The sequence below is a fragment of the Columba livia genome, chromosome 11 (assembly GCF_036013475.1).
Source record: "Columba livia isolate bColLiv1 breed racing homer chromosome 11, bColLiv1.pat.W.v2, whole genome shotgun sequence".
In the NCBI taxonomy this organism is placed as follows: domain Eukaryota; kingdom Metazoa; phylum Chordata; class Aves; order Columbiformes; family Columbidae; genus Columba; species Columba livia.
In genome coordinates, this window is record NC_088612.1 from 11,338,005 (window position 1) to 11,358,988 (window position 20,984).

Below are 20,984 nucleotides of genomic sequence, written 5' to 3' on the forward strand. Positions count from 1 at the left end.
TATCTGTAAACCTGTAAATTGAGAACTGGTAATGGAAGTGAGCTCAGCCTGCCTGGCTCTGCTCCTGCTGCTAACAACTCTGTGCATCTCTGTGTCTATATGAATCATTTCTCATCACTGCAGTTATATTTGATTAATCATTAAATATTTTCTATGCTTAATTAGTAAGGCATATGTTATCCTAACTTTTAGATGTGAAATAATAAGTTAATGTTTAAGCAGTGCTCTTGGAACATTGAAGTCTTTTTCCACTCAAAAATTGTGTCTACATCTCTTCAAGTAGCAGTTATGTGCTAATTAAAAGTCTATTGATGAACAAACTGAAATCAGAATTTGCAAGCAACTTTTAATCACTTGAAATTTCTACTGTCAAGATTTGAATCACTTTAATATTAGGTAGCAATTTTTTCTGGTGAACAAAATGTATAGTTGTTTCCAAAATAATAAGCAGCAAAATCTGCTACTTAAAACTAGTAGAAAGTAATGCAGGAAGAAAATGTTCTTTGGGTTTTGATTAAAAAATGTTAGGAACTGAATAGGAAAAAACTCTAAAAGTGCTAGGTGAATAGGTGAAGGAACAGTTCTTTGCAATGGTATCAAAGAGGCATCTGTGATCAGCTTTAACTAATACAGTGAAGCAGTTACCTTTTATTTATTATGCAAAATGAAGATATCTGCAAGTATGTGACCTTAATGGTGACTTCGAAGGTAGAATATTAGCAGGACAATACTGGTGAGGATGCAGAGTGTGAGAGCTGTAGGAAGAACAATCTCTGTCAGCATTTCCATGCGAGTGAGCAGGGAGTCTGAAATGTGGGACATGAGTAATAGGTTAGAAACTCAGTCTTCTGGAGTATACTCGTTGTTAGCTTAGTTATAGATTTTTTTTTTGAACATTTATGGCTAAATTTATTTTAAATGTGGACATTGGTATAAAGAGCAGACAAAACAAAATCTCATAAGTCTGCGGAAGCTGGAGGAAATTAATGAGTTTTCCCTTTTTTTTTTTTTTCTCTCTAAGGTAATTTTTTGAAAATGTCAGTGCTCAAAGGGCTGCAAGAATTATTTGCTATGAAATAGCTTCAATGTGTTAGCAATATTCTACTGTTCCTTTTTTTTGTTTGTTTTTATTTCCCCCACCACAAGGAAGAGGTAGAAAATTGTCAAAGAGAAATCCTTGGGAAGCACTTTAGCCTTTTTATGATTGTTTTGCAGCTCTTTGGAACAGTAAATTGGTCTTGGTTTGTAGAATTTTACTCCACAGGCAAGCCTCCAAGAGTTCAGTAAACACAGTTAATTCCCATGGAACATGGAACTCAGCAGCTGAGGCTGAGCAGGACAAACTTAGGCTGACTTTTGATATTGTCTACCATGTAGAATTTCTCATAGTTCTTAGAAATTTATCTCATCCTTCTTAGAAGACTTAGAAGACTTATCTTTCTTGAAAGCTTCAGAAATTTGCTGCGGTAGACCATTGTCCTAGTTCTGGAATTATGAACGGTCCTGCATTACACTGGGAAGGACTTAAATGGGACAGGTGAGCCCAGCACTGTGGAAACTGCAGGCAAAATCTCTATTTCTGTGTTCTCCAGCAGCTGCTGCTGCTTGTGCTGGTTTTGGTTTTGTTACCAGGAGTATAAAAGAGCAGAAATGTGACTTAATGCTACCTTAGGCCAGGGCTTAGCCCACTTTATTAATTGTTTTGTTGTAGGAAGAAATCAAACACAGATTTTTGTCTTGTTTTGCTTGATATTTGAAAGAGCATTTAGCACTTTTACTATTTTAAGGGTAAGGGTCATCCCTAGATTTAATTTTAAATAGTAACTCTTACAGTTTGTGTTTACCATTACCATCTAAAGTTGATCAATTTAACTACAGTGACTGTAGTTGGAGAGAGTAAATAAAGACATTTGTCTTTGGAGGCTTGTTGTCTTTCAAAGCCATTTTGCTTTAAAAGAGAAAATTCCTTTTAGGAAACTGACAAATCTGAAAGTTACGCAATATGCTTTTGTAAAACAGAAGACACACGATTACCTGTAGCCAGGAGCTGGTGTGTGGCAGAGCACGTGTCCATGGCCTCCTTACGCCAATTTTCCACCTGGGAAGGTTGACATGCAGCAGTTGTGTTAGACTGGGACATTCTGTCCCTGAACATTTGTCCACTACTGCTGACTTGGAACTATTTTATTCTGTCAACACATGATTTCCTGCAAGTTTCTTTGTATCTTTGTGATTTTTAATTGCAATATATTTCTTGTAGTTAATTGTTTAATAATTTTAAGCATATGATACATATTTTTCAGTAAGGTAGCATGCATGTGTAATTGTCTGCCTAGAAATCTGGCAGAGCATTGGTAGCTTATGATTTTGAAGGGGCTTATTTTCACATCAGTAAGTTCACTTAGGGTTTGTGAAATGCTTTAGAAACAGTAATTGAGCGTGTTTCCCCTCTTTCTGTCTCTGGAGGCCGGTGTATTTAACACAGCCCTAATTTATGATATCCAAGTGTCAAATTCCATGTACTGCATTCATGCAAGTGCTTTCATGAAATTCAATGTGATATTTGCCCATATACTGAAGAAAATAAAAAAGAAAAAATAATCAAATTAGCAATTGACATCACCTCTCTTGGATTTGGGAATCCATTTGCACTGATAATATTTTTGTAATAGTCAACTGATGCTTTTGGGTATCGTGGTTTGTTCTTGTTTTTAAAATCAACGTGATAAAATCCAAATCTTTCAGAGAAGCCTTTGTTCCATTCAAATTTATCCAGCAAGGACCAGGCAGTGTAACCTTTGACATTAACACCATCGTTTAGAGCTGTCAACAGAATACAAATTATTCTGTTAAAGTTGTTGCCTTTGTCTGCTGTCCTTAAAATATGATTCTGCAGGTGGTTTGTTTTACACCAGCGAGAGATGGGGAGTAGGACAGAAAAGGAATTTAGATTCTTTGGAAATGTCTTTAGCTTAGATGTACTGGAGCTCTACAAGTATGGTAGCGAGGGGCAATCTCTCCTTTCTAAAAGTAGAAACTGTTGATCTATTCCAGTGCTAAATCTCCTGTAGGTTATTGTATTTATTAGCATAAGGATGTTTGGCCAGGCTGTAATTTTTGTCAAAAACTATTAGTCTAGCTTGCTGTCCATTTAATCTGTCAATATTTATGGTGTAAATTACAGAAGTAAAAGCTATTGTAATGTGAAAAGCTCAAAAAGCTTGTACATTAAGATGCTTTTAAAGTTACCTTTCAGTATTTCATTAATATACCCTTTCAGATACTCGATCCGCCATTCATCACACAGTTGAGCACGCTGGACCTTTTCAGAAACTCCATTCTCTGTCACATAAATGAGGGGGTTCCCGTACTGTGTCTGCAAACAAAGATGTTTAGACCTGTTCATATCAGAAAAATCATCTTGTTTTGACACAACATGAGATTCTTAGTAAAATGCATTAAAAACAATTTTCTAGATTTAGTTACTTGTAGTAAGAAAAATGTGTAACTAGGAATTTAACTATGGTGTGTGGGGTGTTATTTGTGTTTTGTTTTGCTTTGTTTGTTTGTTTAAATAATGACCTCTTCACCTTCCTGTATTTAAATTAAGGTGTTCTTTTTGGCAAAGAAACCTCCCAGTACAACAAGACAAATACAGAGGTGAAACTGTTGAATATCTGAAATGGTGCAAGTGCAGGTCCTGAAGGGCTCTGCATGTGACCAGATGTTTTGTTCACTTAAAGATTTACTCTGTAATCACCTTGATGAAGTTGAGTAATCTTCTGAAGCCCCAAGGCACAGAATATAACCATGAAGGTCCTGCAGCTGCCCATTTTGGGTCCACCAGTTCAGCGCTATCCTGGGCACTGTGGTAACTGGACACTTGTAGAAAGGGGAAACTCTTCTGTATCACATAACGAGTAGTAAAATGACCAATTCCCAGGAAATCTGATGTGCCCTTAATATAGGTTTTCTCTTGCACTGAGAAAGTTGGTAATCTTGATGTCCCCAGGCCCTGCTGAGCACTCTTCCTACCTAGCAAAAGAATTACAGAAAACATACTTCTGAGCAGCATAGAAATTGCTTTTCTTTGCCTCGCTGCCAATAATTACCAACTTCCTGAGCTTAGTGTAGAGGACAGTTTAGTTTGATTGCTTTTTTAAGATGAAATAAAATTTCATCCTGTTGGTTTGGAGAAGTAATTTGGGTACAATACATTGAGAAGACAGCGAATTAAAGTGGTGTGTGTTTTTTTTTTTTTTCCAAAGAGGGAGGTAAATGTCAACAGAATGCTTGGAAACATCATATGACAAGAAGTGTTGCTACTTGGTATGTTGCCTGTCATCTTCATTCTGTGAAACATATAGTGGCACCCTGTAGACACGCAGACTTTAGTGGTCACAACCTGCTGCTGCTTTGTCCTGAGGTGGAAAATCCAGAAAAATATTTAGTGACTGCCACTAGTAATGGGCTGTGACTGAAATGCGAGGAAGCTGCTTCCTTTCTGCTTTAGAGCAATTGAGACATGCAACTCTTGGGCTCAACAGCTGCTCAGGTTTGCAGTTCCACGCTGCTCTGGAGCTGTGTCTGCCCCATGGGCCATTTGTCACCCAGTCTTGTCTCCCCTGGACCTTGTGCTTGGCTAAAACATATGTTGGTCAGGGCTAATCTGGTGTAATATGCTTTAAGTATGTCATTTATTGAAGTTATAGTTGGATACCGGGGCTTACCTATATAATTCTTCATAACTTCTGGGTAGTCTCCTCTGTAAATTGGATTTGCAAACCATCCCAAATGAAACTGTATGTATCTTTCTGCAGCGTCTCTGTCTGTTTGGCTGTGAGGATCAACAGGTTCACCCCAGCTGCTTGTTAGGGAAATTCCAACCATACCTTAAAACACAAAGTGACAATTCTGCAGTTTATTCATAATCTTTAAGCCCTTAATATAAATCAAAATGTGATTACAGAATGAACCCTTGTTACCTTGCTGCTCACTACGCCACGTGTTATTGTAGGAGTGCCATACCTTCGCGTGAGTCTGCAAGTTAAAAAAATAATCACATGCATGTTTTCATCTGCTATGCCATAGTATAGAAAGCCAGTGAAGATCCAGAGTGGTTTTTGCACTAAGCTGTGTCTGAAAATATCATCTTTCTTTTATGTATGTTGTGGATGCTTTCATTACATGTGAAATGTTGAAAAAAGCATTTTTGCAAGATTCTTCCTCTAGATTCCCAGAGGTCCCCATGAAGGTAATATGCTGTATTCAGTACATTGTTCTGTCCAGTGTTTCCAGGCTTGGGCTGGCTTTGCCTAATTTATTCAGGCAAGTGGAAGTTTATGAGAGTGAGCCTTACTGAGTTCACTTGTAAAATTTCCATTTCAACAGGCCAGGATTTTGCCCCTTGTTTCTAGAGTAACCTGGATATTTTCTTATTCAACTAGTTTGAGAGGTACTGTAAGAGAGACAGATTATAAGGAAAAAGTTGTTGCTACAGCATCACATCAAGCACAGAGCATCTCGTGCTACATCTGAATATGCATTGGTGGTTTAAAGTCGGGCTATAGTTTTGGTGTGCTAGTTGGAAATGGCACCATTCCAAAACTCCATTTCTGTTTAAAGAGAAAAATCAAAAAACTTCTTCATTCACGCATAATTTAAGGCAGGATTTTAATTTTACTTTAATTATGTGGTGCGCTGCTTTGTATGCTCCGCATCCACCGAGCTTCAGTCCTGGTGCATGTTCTCCTGTTTCGTAACCCTTTTCAGCGACCGCCTGCAAACACATGCAGTTATTGTAACGAATTTGCTGCTGTCCTACGGATTTAGATCCTGTATTTTTTGCACAGCCTGTTTCTCAGTCTCTACCCTCTCCAGTCCCCTTTTTCCTTCCCCTCAGCTCCCATCAGGTAAAATTGATTTCTGTGCATCTTTTCTCTCCAGCTGATGATTTTTCAAAACCTCACTGGAATTTCACATCTTGAAACTCTGTTCATGTGCAGAATCTGCCCACTGAGATTTTTGGGCACAAAGATTAATGGCAAAAGTCTCTCCCTCTCCCTCCCCAATTTTTAACCTGCTTTCCTGTAATGTCAGAATTTGGGGAGCGGAACTGTGTAATGGCAGTGATTGGAAGGAAAGCGTTGGCAACTTACCCACGGATTGCTAAAAGTAATCCAATGTTTCACACGGTCGCCAAACTTCTCAAAACACAGATTTGCATAATCGTTAAAATAATTTATCATGCTGATATTTTGCCAGCCACCGTACTTTTCTTGGAGAACCTTTGTAAATAAGAATTTCAAGAATCAATAATCTTATTTAAAGTTCAGTTGCTTATTAACAAAGACTTACTTCTATTTCAGTAGTTCAGAAGGAGATTTTTCAAAACTTCGGCATAGATAAACTACAATGTATATAAAATGCAAATGAATAGAAAATAACTATAATCACACCTGAAAACCATGCAGGCATATTTAAATATTTTTCTAAAGCACACATGATCCTTAAACTTAGACATAAGTTTCTTACCACCTTCCTCTGCGTTTCAGTAATTGAACTATTGTCTAACCTGTGGAAGATCCCAGTGGTAGAGGCTCACGATAGGGGTAATATTGTTTTCTAGAAGACTATTAATGGTGTCATTGTAGAACTGTATTCCCTTCTCGTTTAATTGCTCTGCTGATGAAATGCACAGACAATAAATTAGCTGGATTGTTCTTCAAATAACTAGAAGAATAGAAATCTAAAAAAGTTAACCAAGGAGTTTTACATTACAGCAACAGGTGCATGGTAAAGGTTAAATTCTATTCTGCAGACAGAGAGACAGATATTTATTTAACAGTGATGTTAAACAACTGTGCTGTACTCACAAGTAAAATTGTTTGTCTACTGGTAAGGATCTGGGAAATTGTTACACTTACCTTTGATGCCAGTGGGCATAATCCGAGGCCATGAGATGGAGAAGAGATAGTGATTGACTTTCAGCTCCTTCAGTAACTGGATGTCAGCCTGAGAAAAGGAAATCTAATGAAAATATCACGAGACTGAATTTTAAAGCTGGTGTTATTATTCTTAAATGTACATAGAAAACCTTTAAAGCTGCTCAAACACACACAAAAACAATGTTAATTTTATTTGAAGCTCAAATGCTGCCTTTGTTCTAACCAAGCATTTGGACAGCCCCAAAGTTTAGAATATTTCTTCGGACACAAAAATCCTGAAAAACTGAGGTGTATTTGACAAATATGGTGGTATTATTGATTCTATGAGGTTATTAAAAAGATTTTACCAAACTAATTGAAAATATAATCTCTTGGCTTCCTAAGTTAAATGAGCCTTTAGAATAACTAAAGCTTTTCATTTTTTGCTGTTGTTTCAAAATGGGAAATCAGTCCCATGACATGGCTCCAGAATGTTTCAGGAGGGATAGCACCTCTTTAACGACACCTTCACTTTGTAGTAGCCGTCGCATGCAGAATCTCCCGTTTCATTTCTAAACACTTTCCCCTTCTTGTGAGTAAAAGCGTCCCAGATACTTGGTCCTTTTCCATCCTTGTCCCAGGCCCCTTCGGTCTGGTAGGCAGAACTTCCAACACCCCATAAAAAACCTAAAGGGAAAAAGAAGTGAGTTACAATTGCAACATTTTTCCTGCAAAGCTGGTCTTTGTGCTGAATTTTCACGTGAGAAAGTCATTGATAGACCTTGGCAGCCGCGTAGCTCGGTGTGAAGTGTGTGTGCTTGCGTGTCTACTGAACCAGAGGCCGATGTTGCCTGTGGGAAATTGGATCAGTGCATAAAAAGGAACAGCCTGGAAATGTGGTGTAGACTAAAGGTATTCTGTCCTGATGCACTGGAAAAGGAATCAAAGTCTTTCATATGTTATATATTGTTACTGTTACTTTACAGTGACGAGGTGGTGCATGGATAGTGTGGCAGAAATGTTTTACTGTGAGAAAAATGTAGGTTCCCACATAGTTTCTGCTTGCTAATTTACATGGGGTTTTTTTAGTGATTACAAGTTAGCTGCTGTTACATAAAACATATAGAGAAATGCTGGACTGTTTTCCTAGTATTATACAAAAGGAAACAATCTGTTTTATAAGCCGCTTAAAAACTTGACCATAAAAACACATCAGTGCCTATATCTTTTTAAGTTTTGGTTGAATGAAATGTGTGAGTATATATGTTGAAGAAAGGACAAGGTTTCATAAAGCAGTGCTGAAGAGTGAGTTAGATAATCCTGAACAGCTTGAAACAAACCCAACACAATTATTTCACTCACACCGATTTCTTAAGTTAGCTGCGTAATGAAGGACATTTTTAGTTTCTAATTCTTTGTTAGTGGTAGATAATTTATGGAAAAGGAGAAGAGTTCTGAGGTGTGATTTGTTACACTGTGCATCTTAACTCAATCACAGACAGGAAAGGGAGATCTGGGTATTAAATGTTAATCTATTAACCTCTGACTTTACTGTTTTAGGTGACAATATGAAGTACAGGGTTATGTGAATCCTTGTATTTCCAGGGTGAGGTGCAGAAGATGATATTAAGTATGTCTTCTGCAAAAACCTGAGGTTTTTTTTCTGCTATTTCTCAGGAAGGCGAAGAAAAACCTTTTGGCAGCTTTCTTGAGCAAACACACGAGTAGATCCAGAGCGTTAAACCCCGCAATCAACTGCAGTTCAAAAGTACCAGTTGGAAAAGTGCCGTAATAGAAGGAGCCTGGATTGTTCTTTGTCCACTGGAAATCCTCAGCTGCGTTCAGCTGTATTATCGGCACAAGCACACACCATATTCTCAAAACGTGAGTCTTCATCGCTGCAAAGTGTTCTCTGCAGGTTCCCACCTGATAAAATAGAAGAGCGTTGTCAAGTTTTGCCACTCCACAATGTAGGCTCAGGGGCATCAAAAAGAAAAGCTTATTTTTTTCTGCTAAATTATGATTTTCAGTGACAGCTAAAAGCGGCGTCTGGGCTAAGTGGAAATGCAGTTAAGCTTCTGGCAAGGTGATGAACACGAGAGAAGAATGAAGTACAAAATTATAAATATTAGAAGCGCTCTCTGCATCTTTTCCATAACGTTCCTTATCTTTAGGATATTCTAAAAGTCTCTCTGTCTGTAGGTGGTTTGTTCTGGGTTTCAAACTATCCCAGGAACTAAAACTCTGCCAACAGGGATTGTGAGTGGAAGCCAGAAATAACAGTGATTATTCTGCCAGCATCTTGCCACCTGAATATGTAATGGAAACAAACCTTGTGAAAGTTGGAAAGGAAAATTAATACTTGAAATTGTTGCTGTTTTAATAATTGTAGCTTTTATCTTGATGATGTCCCTTTTATCCAGTTCTAGCATCAATTTAAAATGCTACTGTGCATGCACTGTATTTTTAACTGCTAAAAAAAAGACCATTCAACTCTTTTAAAAATCGCAGGGTCTGCATACCCTATAAGTATTTTTATTTTGAATATAGAAGGTTGCAAATAGATGTGATTTTAATTTAGACATTGACAGTCAAATCTAACTCTTCAATAAGTTAGTTTAAATTTAGCGTTACCTTTTGTATTCTTGTTTGCAATGACTGACAGTCATGTGAAAAGAAGCAAGGAGAACAGAAAAGGTTTTCCGTGAGGCTTATCGCTGGTTTCTGTAGTTGCTTATTATAGTCTTAGACATTTGTAACTACCTGATTAATATCTGGATTAACTCATTTGGAGCTAGGAGTAACAGTTGAATCCAAATATTTTTTTCACTCTTTTGTGTGATAACTGTATTATAAATAATTTCAGTACTTCAAGAATTGCTCAAGGGCAAGAAACACATCTTTAAACAAACATGATTTTCCAAGAAAATAGTTTTCATTTATGCACAGCTCATTGTGGAATATTCTATCAATGAATTTTATTTTCAAATGAATACATACTTTTTGGAACTCTTCATTGCTCTGTTTTTCTGGCTTTACCTTCACAAATACAGCAGAAGAAACAGCTATTCAAATAGTGCAAAAAGGTTCATTAGGTTTAGACTGTTTTCTGGCTTCTACCCTGGTTGAGTTATACTATTTTTTCCCCATTTCTGGCTTACCTGGTGGTCTTTGCAATGGATGTGTCCCAACGGGGAGATTCCTGTCAACTGCCAGAAATTTACCAGGGCATTCGGAATAAATTTACTTTCACGGAATAATTGCGCGGGATTAATCCAACTGTCACAAAAGCTCAGGGGAAACATCTAGTTGAAAACAGCATTTTGTTCACTTACAGCCAAAACAAAAAAGAACAATCCTTTTGTATTCACAGTCAATGCTGCAGGAAAAGGTTTAGCTTAACTATACGAATCTTTTAGCAATGAGGTATTTTCCTTGGTAAGCAAAATTAGCTTTTTGAATTATCTATACATTCATAATTGCACTTGCTCTTAAATACAGGGTATTAGGAGACATGTTTCTCTTGATGCAAATCCCTGTCCTGGATGGTGTTTGGCATGGAGATCTCACTGGGTGATTTCACGAGACCAAGGGTTTGTTTTTACATGGTATAACTTTGAATCAGATATTCAGGATGCGGTCTTGAAAAATAATATGGCTTTTCTTTTCTCTTGTTGCTAGAGGGATTCTTTCTGGTGATGTCTTTGTGGAAAAAACCAGCTCTCCCAGTCCTGGAGGTCAGCTGTTCAACTTGAGCTGCTCCTTCTTCTAGTTCTGTGAGTTATCGTTCAGTCCTCCCTCATAGATTATATACATTGAGAAGAGCAAACCCATTGCTAGGGCTTGGAACCTGCTATTCTGTTCCTCTGAAGCTATACAGTGTGTAAGCAAATTTCAATTTATTTATTTATTTAGCGTCTTGGTTTTGGTTTTTTAGAGCAGTACTGGTGCCCTCTCGTGGTCAATGTCACGAAAGAGCATTAACATCAAAAATGCTGCCAGGTAGCATGAAGTCAGTAACCACACTGGAGTTCATGTGCTGCCTCTGATCTCAGAAGTCAAAAAGTGTCTTGCAGCTCCAGAGGGAACACCGTCAGGAGCTCCCTGTTCATCCTTGCGGGTCTCCCAGTGCTCTTGCTTGACTCATCAGGATGGACTGTTTGCAAGCACAGAGGAGGAGATCCTTGAAAATCACCCAGCTCATGCTCTTTGTGATTTATGGTGCACATAAAGGGCGGTGTTGTAAACGTAGGTCAGGTGCTGCAGATGAGTTCAGTGCTTAAGGCACATTTTTAAGTACCTGCTGTACATTTGGCATGCTTTTCTCCAGCAGCATACAAGGATCACTGCGGTGCTGCGTGATGCTATGGTTGTTGTGATGATTAAAGGTGTGCGTTAATCATTCCTTGTTAAATGGCAATTGCACCTAAAACCACAGGCTTTGACATGCCAGGAGAGAAACTGTGACTCCCTCTTTGCAGATGAGAAGCTGAGGCCCAGGGAGGTTGGACAGAAATGGGGCAGGGGGTTTGTATCCAGCTGGGAACCCCACTCAGATCTCTGGCTCTCTGCCCAGTGCCCTGTGTACCAACCAGTCTGCTGCTTTAGGGACTGGCTTGTGTGTCACTAAAGCCACTTGGTGAATTGTCACCCACTTCGGTGGTGAGGAGTAAGCCCTTGGCGTGCACAAAAACTGCATTTAACATGGGCTGCTAGAAACATGATGCGGTTCCACTCTAAGTTGTGCTTACATGGGTTTTCTTCTCTTAACACAATCTTTTCCTGTGATGTTGTTTCCCTGTTTCCTGCATAAAAGCTCAACTCTATAAAAAAAATTAAAAGAAAAAATCGTGAGATATCTACATTGCTACAGCTTGGTCATTTTTTCCTCTTGTTTCATCTTGGAAAAGTTTTATAAGTGGCAGTTTCTAAAATGCACCAGAAACACATCAAGGCTAGAAAATATTTTATTTTGTTTTATTGGTAAAAAAAAGAATGTTAAAAGATGTACTCAGTGGAGCCCATCCAAAATTGCCCAATGACTCCAGTAAAATAACCTGGAAAGTAGGTTATGTGACTGGCCCAGTGCGGTGGGCAGGTCGGGGGAAAGTCGCAATTGACTCTCCGCTTACGGCTTATCCACTGTTTGCTTCTCTGCAGCCTGGAGTGGATCTTTATCCATAAATGACGTAGGTATTTCGGTGTTGTCTTGCTGCAGAACTGCTCTGTGACCACGTCACTGAGACTCTGGTACAAACCCCCTGTCTTAAAGGAATTGATACTTATCCTCCCACTTGATTTTCTATCTAGGGTATGCTTCATGTGGCAAAACCTCTTATCTCCAGATAGACAATCAAAAATAGAGTCATCCCTAACAGCAGATACTGCCAAACTGGTATTTATTTGATTTTTGCTTTTAACCCTTATGTTTTGTCTAGGCTGATGAAAAAGTAGAAGCTTCCTAATTCCCTGGCAGCTGTGCAAATGAGACCAAATCATCCTCACTCAATTCTAACTTATCTCTGCAGCTTCCTGATTCTTCATTCTTCCGAGCTGCCCTCCCGTTCCAACTCCAAATAGGCCTTTTCTGTCTCAGAAAGAAAAATCTTATTATACAGTGACCAGAAAACCACGTAATTTTTCCAGTGTGTGGTCTACTGCAACTACCCTGAGATACTGGAGATTTTTCAAAATCAAAACAAAACCCACTTACAATTGTTCTTGGAACATGAACACTTGTATAACTGTACTCATATTTTTCTGTGTTACAAAATGACTTTCATTGCATTATGTTAGCTGTTTTTGGAAACTTTGTCTAATGCTCAACTGTACTGATGGCCTGGCCTCGCTTTTCAGAGAAAAACAGAAAATTGGAAGTAATTGAAATGAGGATGCCTTGCTGTACAATCAGTCAGGCTGCTTTGACTTGAAGCAGTTAGGGGAATGTAGTTGTTAATGGAGAAGATGTTCGGAAGTGTTTCTTATGACTAAGTGAATTCTGAAGGCAGAAAGGAGTGTTTGGAAAAGCAGGAGATGCATTTTATTGCCTATGAAAAGAGAGCAATGACACTGAAGACACTGCTCTAACAAGCCTGGTTTTGAACTTGCATACATACACCGAGGTGGCCTGGTAACTTCAGAACAGAGATTGCCAACTTTTCCATGCTTAGAGCCATTTTTATTTCTTACATAAATGCCTTTAGCCAGACTGATGCGATCATATTTGCACAGCTCTGCCCTGGACCCAATAAACTCTGCTGGACCTGGCCTTGTGATTTTCCTCTTCTGCAGCTCTTTACGGCACCACTGACCTGCTCTGCTGGTAAACCTGTTGTCGCTTGGGCTACCAGGAGGCTCCTGGTATCCTGGAAGATCTGTGGGCAGCTTCTGAGGATGGTCTCCGTCTGAAGAAAACCTCCAGATGTTTGGAAGATCTTGTGTTTGAAGTGGGATCCCTGAGATGAGATTAAAACGGATAAATCTGAAACTTACACCATATTTATTTAGCAGTGCCTACACTATTATGAAAGCTACTGCTATCATATTTTACGGCCATTGGGCACACAGAATAGCTGTTATCACTAACTGCTGGTTTTTCTGGGGTAATTTTGGGAAAAATTATGATATTTGAGAATCCACCATTGCTGTTTTGCAAAGATTGGTGAGGATAGGGTAAATCTGCAGAATCTATTCTAGCTGTACTAAAAGCTCAAATATTAAATGTCTCATTTTTAAGTAAGCTCCCAAATTGTATAGTCTTAAAAATGCTTCTTGGTGCATGTAGAGAGGTGCAGAAACTTCCCCCTTTTGTGGAATGCTGTTCTCCTAAATGGTCAAAACTCATGAGACTTTGCACTGATTCAGTCAAAGGTGTATATTAGATTTTTGAACGCACAAGCTCAGTGGATGGTTGAAAATCCAAACCATGACATATATTAAATGACACATATTTTAGATACTCTTGGGTGCAATGAAAAAGGTCACAGAAGTTTGGTTCTCCAAATCAATTTTAATTTATCTTTTCCTGCTGACAGCTTCATGCTAAGAGTTGGCCTCCATGTGATGTGAACGCTGAGATGCTGCTGCAGGCTACCGCTGATTGGAATTTACTTGTGTTCGTCCAATTGCATGCTCTGCCATCATCTGTTTGCAATCACAAAGAGGAAACTTCTGAAGCTTGGGAATGAGAGAAAATGAAGTGTCTTGACAACTACAAAACACCGAGAAAGCTTCTGGAGGTTTTCCCATCACTGTTTGTGAGTATGAACAAAAAGGCACAACTATATTTTGTTTCCATGTTGGTCTTTACACCACACCCAGAACATGAATTTGTATAACAAGTAGGAATACCGCTAATTAATGAAGATCCCCAAGAACTGTAAATTGATAATGAATAAGAATTCCTGAATTGTTTTGGAAGGCATTGAATTTGTTCATTATTGAATTAGTTGAATTAGCTCATTAGTAAAATCATACAATTGTTCTCTCTATGGATACTCAGCTTATGAAACTTTCAAGTTCAGTGCTCTGGTTGTCCAATTTAACCACCAGTTTTCCAACATACCCCTTGGACATTTCATCTTTACTGCTACCCTCAAAGGGATGACGTTTGGCCTTTTCACACAAATCAGGGAGACACAACTGGCAAGAAAGGGGACAGATAAACCACCTTGATAACTAAAGACACTGAGACCATGTTTGCTTCTGTTCAGGTGAAGAGGTTCAGGCTTGTGAGCAATTGAACCCCTGAAGAGCCCTGAGCAGCAGCATCACCCAGCGCTGGAGGAGCTTGGGGACAACCAGGGGAGTTCCAGGCTGACTCCAGGCTTGTGTCCTCACCCCCCTCACCTGTGACATGGTTGCAATGCCGGTCACCACCTGCTCTGCTGACCACTGTGAAAATGCCAGTGAAAAATGCTGTACAGTTAACTGGAAATCTGTTATTTATGGCTGAACTACTATTAGTAGTTCAGCCATAGGGACCTGTTTCTTTCCATCTGGCCAGTACAAGTGGAGAAGAGCAGCAAAGGGATATAAAAGGTACTTAGCAACCTCAGGATAGCTGTCAATGGGAGTGGAGTGTCGAGTCTGCCAGGGAAAGGATGAGTTTCCTTACAGGAGCACAGCCTGAGAGAGCGGCTTCCAATCTGCCAGGTTCCTTGTTTCCTGGGGAAACTCTCAGTCTTCATGGAGAAAGTGAGAAGATGAACTGGGATAATCTCAATTCTTGTACAGCTGGGGTGAACTATAATGACCATTGTGTGATGGCACTGCCTGGTACTTGTATTTTCTATATTCAAACAAACAAAAACCTACACACAAAAAAAAAGCAATGGCTTTTACTTTTGCTTTTTCAGGGATAAATTTCAGAGATGAGGCCTTAGTAGTTCTCATTAGTGACTTTTACTCCAGTAGAATACCGAGCGATGCCAATGGAGATTTAATGTATTAAGTGAAATATCCGCCGCAATCCTTCGTTGTATCGCAGCCCCCTTGTTTTGGGGACAGATCCAAAGCTAGGTCGTTAGAAAGTGTAGCTAATTACAGCATGGCTTGGATGAGGTTCTAAGAGCCTTTGTCACTTTTCATGTGCAGGATTAAAATTTCAGGCACAAAACAGTTTTGATGCAGTGCAGGTTGTAGCAGTGCCAGTGTGCCAGGTAGCTGCATCCTAGGATAGTAATGGTGGTATTTTTAAAGAGGCTGCTAAATGATACTTGAGATCATCTTTCTTTTTACTAAAACAAATCAAAAAATAATCTTACAGTCATCACTGAAGTACTTGATTTTCAAATAATCCAAGCTTATTTACCACATTTTAAAAAAGAAGAGCTACATTCTTTACAATGAATCCTCCAGTTATGCCAAAAATACAAATTCCAAAATATATTTGTAATAATAATAATAATAATGCTAAAGCCTCCAGACATGCAAAATCTCCAGTCTTGTGGATGTAAACTGTAAGCATCGCACATTTTTCTTTCAGCTGTCAGATTCTCTCCTCTGAAGAAAGTATCGTTGAGGGACAGTTTGAGATCAGCAATATGGAACAGAAGAATATAAAGGGATCCTGATGGCTGCCAGAACAGTAAGTCTATTTCCTTTTTGTAAATATTTCTAATATAAGCATTTTTTTTAAGACTATAATGTCAAACAATTGGTGTGACATAGGGAAACATAAACTGATTTCTCTGAGAGATTGTGCAGATGGGATTGCAGGATTGCATAAACCTGAAAATTGTATTTCTCAACTGGGTTACACACTGATGGAAGAACTCAAGGTAATGTTTTTTTCCACAGAGACAATGTCTCAAAAGAAGAGTTACTTGATCTGTAGCTTACATCCAAATTAAAAGGGTGGATGTAAATTGCCTTGTTTGTGAGAAGAATGATTATGTAGTCTCTGAATTAAAGTGTATTTGAAACTTTGCTGATGGTTGATTAGCTGCTGAAAAAGAACTTTTTTGACTGTTGTGTTCAAACAAAAATCCCACAAACATAAAGTTGTGTCAGTTTTTTTGCAAGCATTTATGGCTACTTTTTTGGTTATGGGTGTATCTTTACAATCACATGGAATCATAGAATCACGGGATAGTTTGGGCTGAAGGGACCTTGACAGCTCATCCAGTCCCACCCCTGCCATGGTTGCTCATGCACGTGTACTTCTAAACAAGGATATGGAAACAGAGGTACGGAGTAATTTCTTTTTTTTTCTTTTAAATTGCATATTTCAATGGGAATTTTCCAAAATCAGGGGCGCTAGGAACGATTTAATTCTAGCCTTACTCTGCTACATCGTGTGGCTCCTTGCTTGTTGTTTGCCCAGGGCTCTTAGAAGGTGCTTTAAACCACAGAAAGCAAGGTCTGCAAATGCTATGGATGGCCCTGAAAGGAAACAGATGGCTTCTCCAAAACAGGACTCATGGCAGTGGAAGTTTTGGAGCTCTGTCTCAGAGAAATGGAGTTTTGTTACCATCAGTTTGCTAAAAACAAGAATATATTATATGCTATATTGCATTCAGATGATCTCATACTAATCAAAAGAATCTTGTGGGACCTCTGGTTCTGATTAAGCACTTGAGCCGAAGGGACCTCACTACCATCCTACCTCCTTGGCAGGGGTTTTGTCATAAGACATTTGTTATGTTTTTGAAGCAAATATTTCTGTGATAAGTGTTATATTAAAACCCACAAGGATATGAATAATCCTGTTTTCACTGAAGAGTTTAAACTTCATGCTATAAATAAAACCAAGGCCACACATTGACTCAAAAAGGTAAAAAAAAATACTGAATAGCTCTGTTCATCCTGCTCACTAAATGGGGTGAGGCCATGGGGAAAAAGATCTTTTAATTGTATCACACAGGAGAAGTGAATTAGGACTGTACAAGGCAACCTCAATTCATGGTGTTTCTAGCTCTTGAGTACTTGACTTTTCAACCTTAACATAGGTGGGTGGAGAGGTGGTTATTTTTTTTTGTTTTGTTTGTCATCATGCATCTGAATTCCGCTTGAAAATACTTGATGTTTTAAAATTTATTCTGCTAGTACATTCCATCTACTTAGTCTCAATTGCTGGTTTTTAAACTGAGATAGGAATGAGAAATTCTCCCCTAAAAGGATTATTTTACTCATTGTGAAGCGAGGCTCTTAGCTGCCACCTTCATTTCTTCCTGCTCACAAAACTCCAGGCGTTAGAGGACGATCAGCGAGTCTCCTCAAATGAATAGGCGCCCCAAGGAAAACTGAAAAGCCTCCAAAATAATTGTATTGCAGTGACATCAGCGCTCAGATATTTTCATCTTGGCTATTCCGACAACATTCAGTCAATAACAGGCAGCGGAGCCAGTACACGCTGACTCTTTATTGCTTCCCACTGGGAATACGTCTCTTTGCAAGAGACCTGCGGAAAGCGTTGGTCCAAAAACTAAACAACTTTGTTCCATATTGAAGGACTTTCCTTTCTCATCAGGAAGTTTTCTGAGTGCTGGGCAGCAGCCTGGACATCAGCCTTTATGGATCTGAGAGACTTTTTAGGTATTGTGTGGCCAACTACCACCTAAAAACCACTCCTGACATTGGTACTGACCCATTCTGAGAAGATGCAAAAATAGTTCATAGAATCCCAGAATAATTTTGGTGGGAAGAGACCCCTAAGATGGAGTCCAACCATCTGTTGAACTCAGTTTCCTGGTGTGGGATATCACGATAATAACGCTGATCTCCACTTCAGAGTGTCCCAAGGGCTAGAGGTTAAAAATTACCTTTAGCAGCTGGTAATTCTCTAAGGTTTTTCATTCCTTTGACACCACCTAAAGGAATTCTAGCACTATAATCCAAATTTTACCCATGGGAAGTGGATGCACCAGGCAGGATAAGAACTTGTTTTGTGTTTGCTTAGCATGACAGAGGTGTGATAGGAACAGAGGATTACATGTATGTTCTCGAACGCGGATGCTTTCACTCTTCTCTCCTGGGTTGTGTCTTCTGGGGAGAAAGTACTTTTCCCCAACTTTCCCCCATCTCCTTGCTAATGTCTTTCCGTGTTGAAATAATATTTGGAATCTGAGATTGTGCCTTCTGAAGTGTTTTCCATCTTGCTGTCCTCCTAAGAGAACTTTAACCTTTTTTTGAATCATCATGTTCAGCTACATATAATTTCAAAGCCATAAAAACCTAAATCCCCTTGTATTTATGTACATGGCAGCAAAATGTACCTTTAAGGAGAAAACATTGCTTCACTGTGACTATCTGAATTTATTGGCTATTAGCAGTCTTATAGTGTGTGGCTCACATTTTAGAACTCCGATTTCAAGCTTAATGTGGTCAGGAAATATAAAAATACATTTATTTATGTCATCTACTAAAAATCTCAGCCTATGTTACTGCTAGCCTAACCAAATCTGTGTTTATGTTGGAGGTGAATGATCGGATTGTAGCTGCCTGTGTTTCTAGCCAGGCTGAATGGAATGATTCTGCAGCAAACTGTGTGCATTTTTTTAAAGAACTTCTTTTCATTTACTCCTTGTGGCAGCTATTTCCTTCCTCCCAGAACCCGCTGCCCCGTTCTCCAGGGCACTGCAGCTGTCTGACTCCTATCAAGCTGCATACGTGGAGAGATGTGATTTACTGAATTGTTATAGCTCATCACAATTCAGGCTAATATTTAATTCCTACTGATACCTGTTCCCCGTTGCAAGCTTGGATGGGATTTGCTTTTCCAAGTCTTTGGAGCCTGCACATCAGCAGCTACTTTGGCTGATATTTGCACAAGCTTTGCTTGTTATTAATCTTTAGGAAAATATCTTTAATTTCTCCTCAGACATTTGATAACCAGAAGTTCATGAGATGTGAGATCCCGTCTATCCCTTCGGTAACAGCTGGTAACTGAAGCTGCCAGAACAGCTGCCGAAGGAGAAGCAGTATCAGACTTGAGACATTTTCCTAGAAGATAACACAGGCTTTTCAGGGTGTGATATTCAGTGGTCCTCAACAGCCACAACGTGTCGGAGAAATGATCCTCTGGAAGGTGTTTTCCACCTTGAAAACTAATTTATTGAGTCTTTTCGCAAAGAGCCTGCCTACACCAATGGGCCTCATTGCTTTTTGTTCTCAAGCACCATGTATTATTTTCCTGCCCTGTCCAGTTCAGTCTGTATTAATTTCTGTCCCGATGGCAAGCTGGTTCCTACAACATTTCGTTACCTACCTGACATGCGCTGAGCTGTATGTAACCAAACTGATAAGAAGCTGCTTCTGCCACGAAGCAGGAAAAGGCGTTTCCACCCCTGTTGTGTTCCACTGGCTTTCCCGAGCACTCCAGCAATTAATATGAGGACTCTTAGACTAAATTAACTTAACATTCATTACCAGTCATGACTGACAGGTTCACGTGCAAGGCTAAGAAGGTGCTGTTCATCATCGGAGATTCTTCCAAAGAAAAAAAAGGCTTGGAAAAGTCCTTGAAAAAGGACTTGGAGGACCTCTGGGAAGCCTCTTGGAAAGAAAATTAGGGGTTTGAGTCTTTTATCTAATATCAGATCAAACGTTGTAGAAAGAAAAAAAAAGTCATATTGTATAAAATACTTAAACTGACTTGCAATCTTTTTATAAACTGCAGGTGCCTAAAACTCCCCAATGGAGAGGGCCACATCCCTGTAGCAAATTGTAGCCTTTTCACAATAAGCCATTTCACAGATTGTTCAGAAGTAGCCCCAGGCTCCAGCTGATGCTGTGACCACAGGCTGGGAAGAACTGTCCTGCATGGCAAAGACCACAAATGCTTTTCTGCAACAGGCACAAAGAACTCTTGTATCATTTTTCCATTTCCCTCGATAAACACTTTGCAGGAGGACATTTCTCTGTTGATCTAAAGTGACATATTTGAGTAAACCGTGTCAGATGGGCTGCAGCAGCCTCCCTTCTGTTACCTCCTTTCACTTGAGCTCTATTTTTGTTTTCTGCACGCTCGGACTGTTCCTGGGGTGAAATAATCCTCGCAGTGATCTCAGCTGACCTTTACATGCAGTCAGCAACAGGTCTGGCTCCCCTGAGCCATGAGCACAGAGGTTTTTGGATGCAATTTCCTGGAACAGGTACAGCTGAGACGCTTTCATTGCTGGGACCAGCTCTGCAGTGGGCAAACCCTCTTGGCGTCAGCACACTTAACCTTTTTGTTCAAATTTCCCATCCTGTGTAGGTGGACAACGAATACTAATATGATGCAAATTATTTCCTCTTAAATGTGAAGGCTCTCTGATTGAAAACACACTGTCCAGGAACTGTATTCCCATTAGAATGCCATTTTTGCCTTTGACTTTAGTGATTGCAGGATCAAATGCTTAGTTTCAAATAAGTTGTGAATAGCACGCTTTTTCCCCCTCTGAAACGGAGGGTGAGTTAATGACACAGTAAAGGAGGTGGAAAGAATACAGAGCAAAAAAAAAAGCCAGGAGGACCTGGGGAAAGAATTCAGAGAAGGAAAAAAAATGTCTTGCTTGAGAGTCCCCAAGGTTGTCAGAAAATCAGAAGCTGAGACTGGTAGAAGGGATCATGGGA

General features: G+C 39.3%; 2 protein-coding genes across 5 annotated transcripts in view; one reads left to right on the forward strand and one right to left on the reverse strand.

Moving 5' to 3' along the window:
* ZWILCH (zwilch kinetochore protein) overlaps positions 1-20,984 on the forward strand; it is a 191,715-nt gene that overhangs the window by 10,295 nt on the left and 160,436 nt on the right. Inside the window, exons 19-22 of one of the 4 annotated variants that reach the window (XR_010475233.1) lie at positions 8,604-8,810; positions 10,608-14,182; positions 14,639-14,966; positions 15,913-16,014. The gene's annotated coding sequence lies outside the window, so the exon portion shown is untranslated. The remainder of the gene's footprint in view (positions 1-8,603; positions 8,811-10,607; positions 14,183-14,638; positions 14,967-15,912; positions 16,015-20,984) is intronic. The other 3 variants (XR_010475232.1, XR_010475231.1, XR_010475230.1) reach the window with 3 other exon arrangements.
* On the reverse strand, positions 691-10,190 carry LCTL (lactase like). Its single transcript, XM_065076350.1, has 14 exons — positions 10,088-10,190; positions 8,699-8,852; positions 7,453-7,613; positions 6,927-7,014; positions 6,575-6,684; positions 6,159-6,287; positions 5,684-5,779; positions 4,986-5,040; positions 4,731-4,892; positions 3,761-4,035; positions 3,250-3,376; positions 2,624-2,823; positions 2,035-2,098; positions 691-806 (listed from the first exon to the last, which is right to left on the reverse strand). The coding sequence occupies exons 2-14, from the start codon at positions 8,820-8,822 to the stop codon at positions 691-693; spliced, it is 1,707 nt and encodes a 568-aa protein (XP_064932422.1). The 5' UTR covers positions 8,823-8,852; positions 10,088-10,190.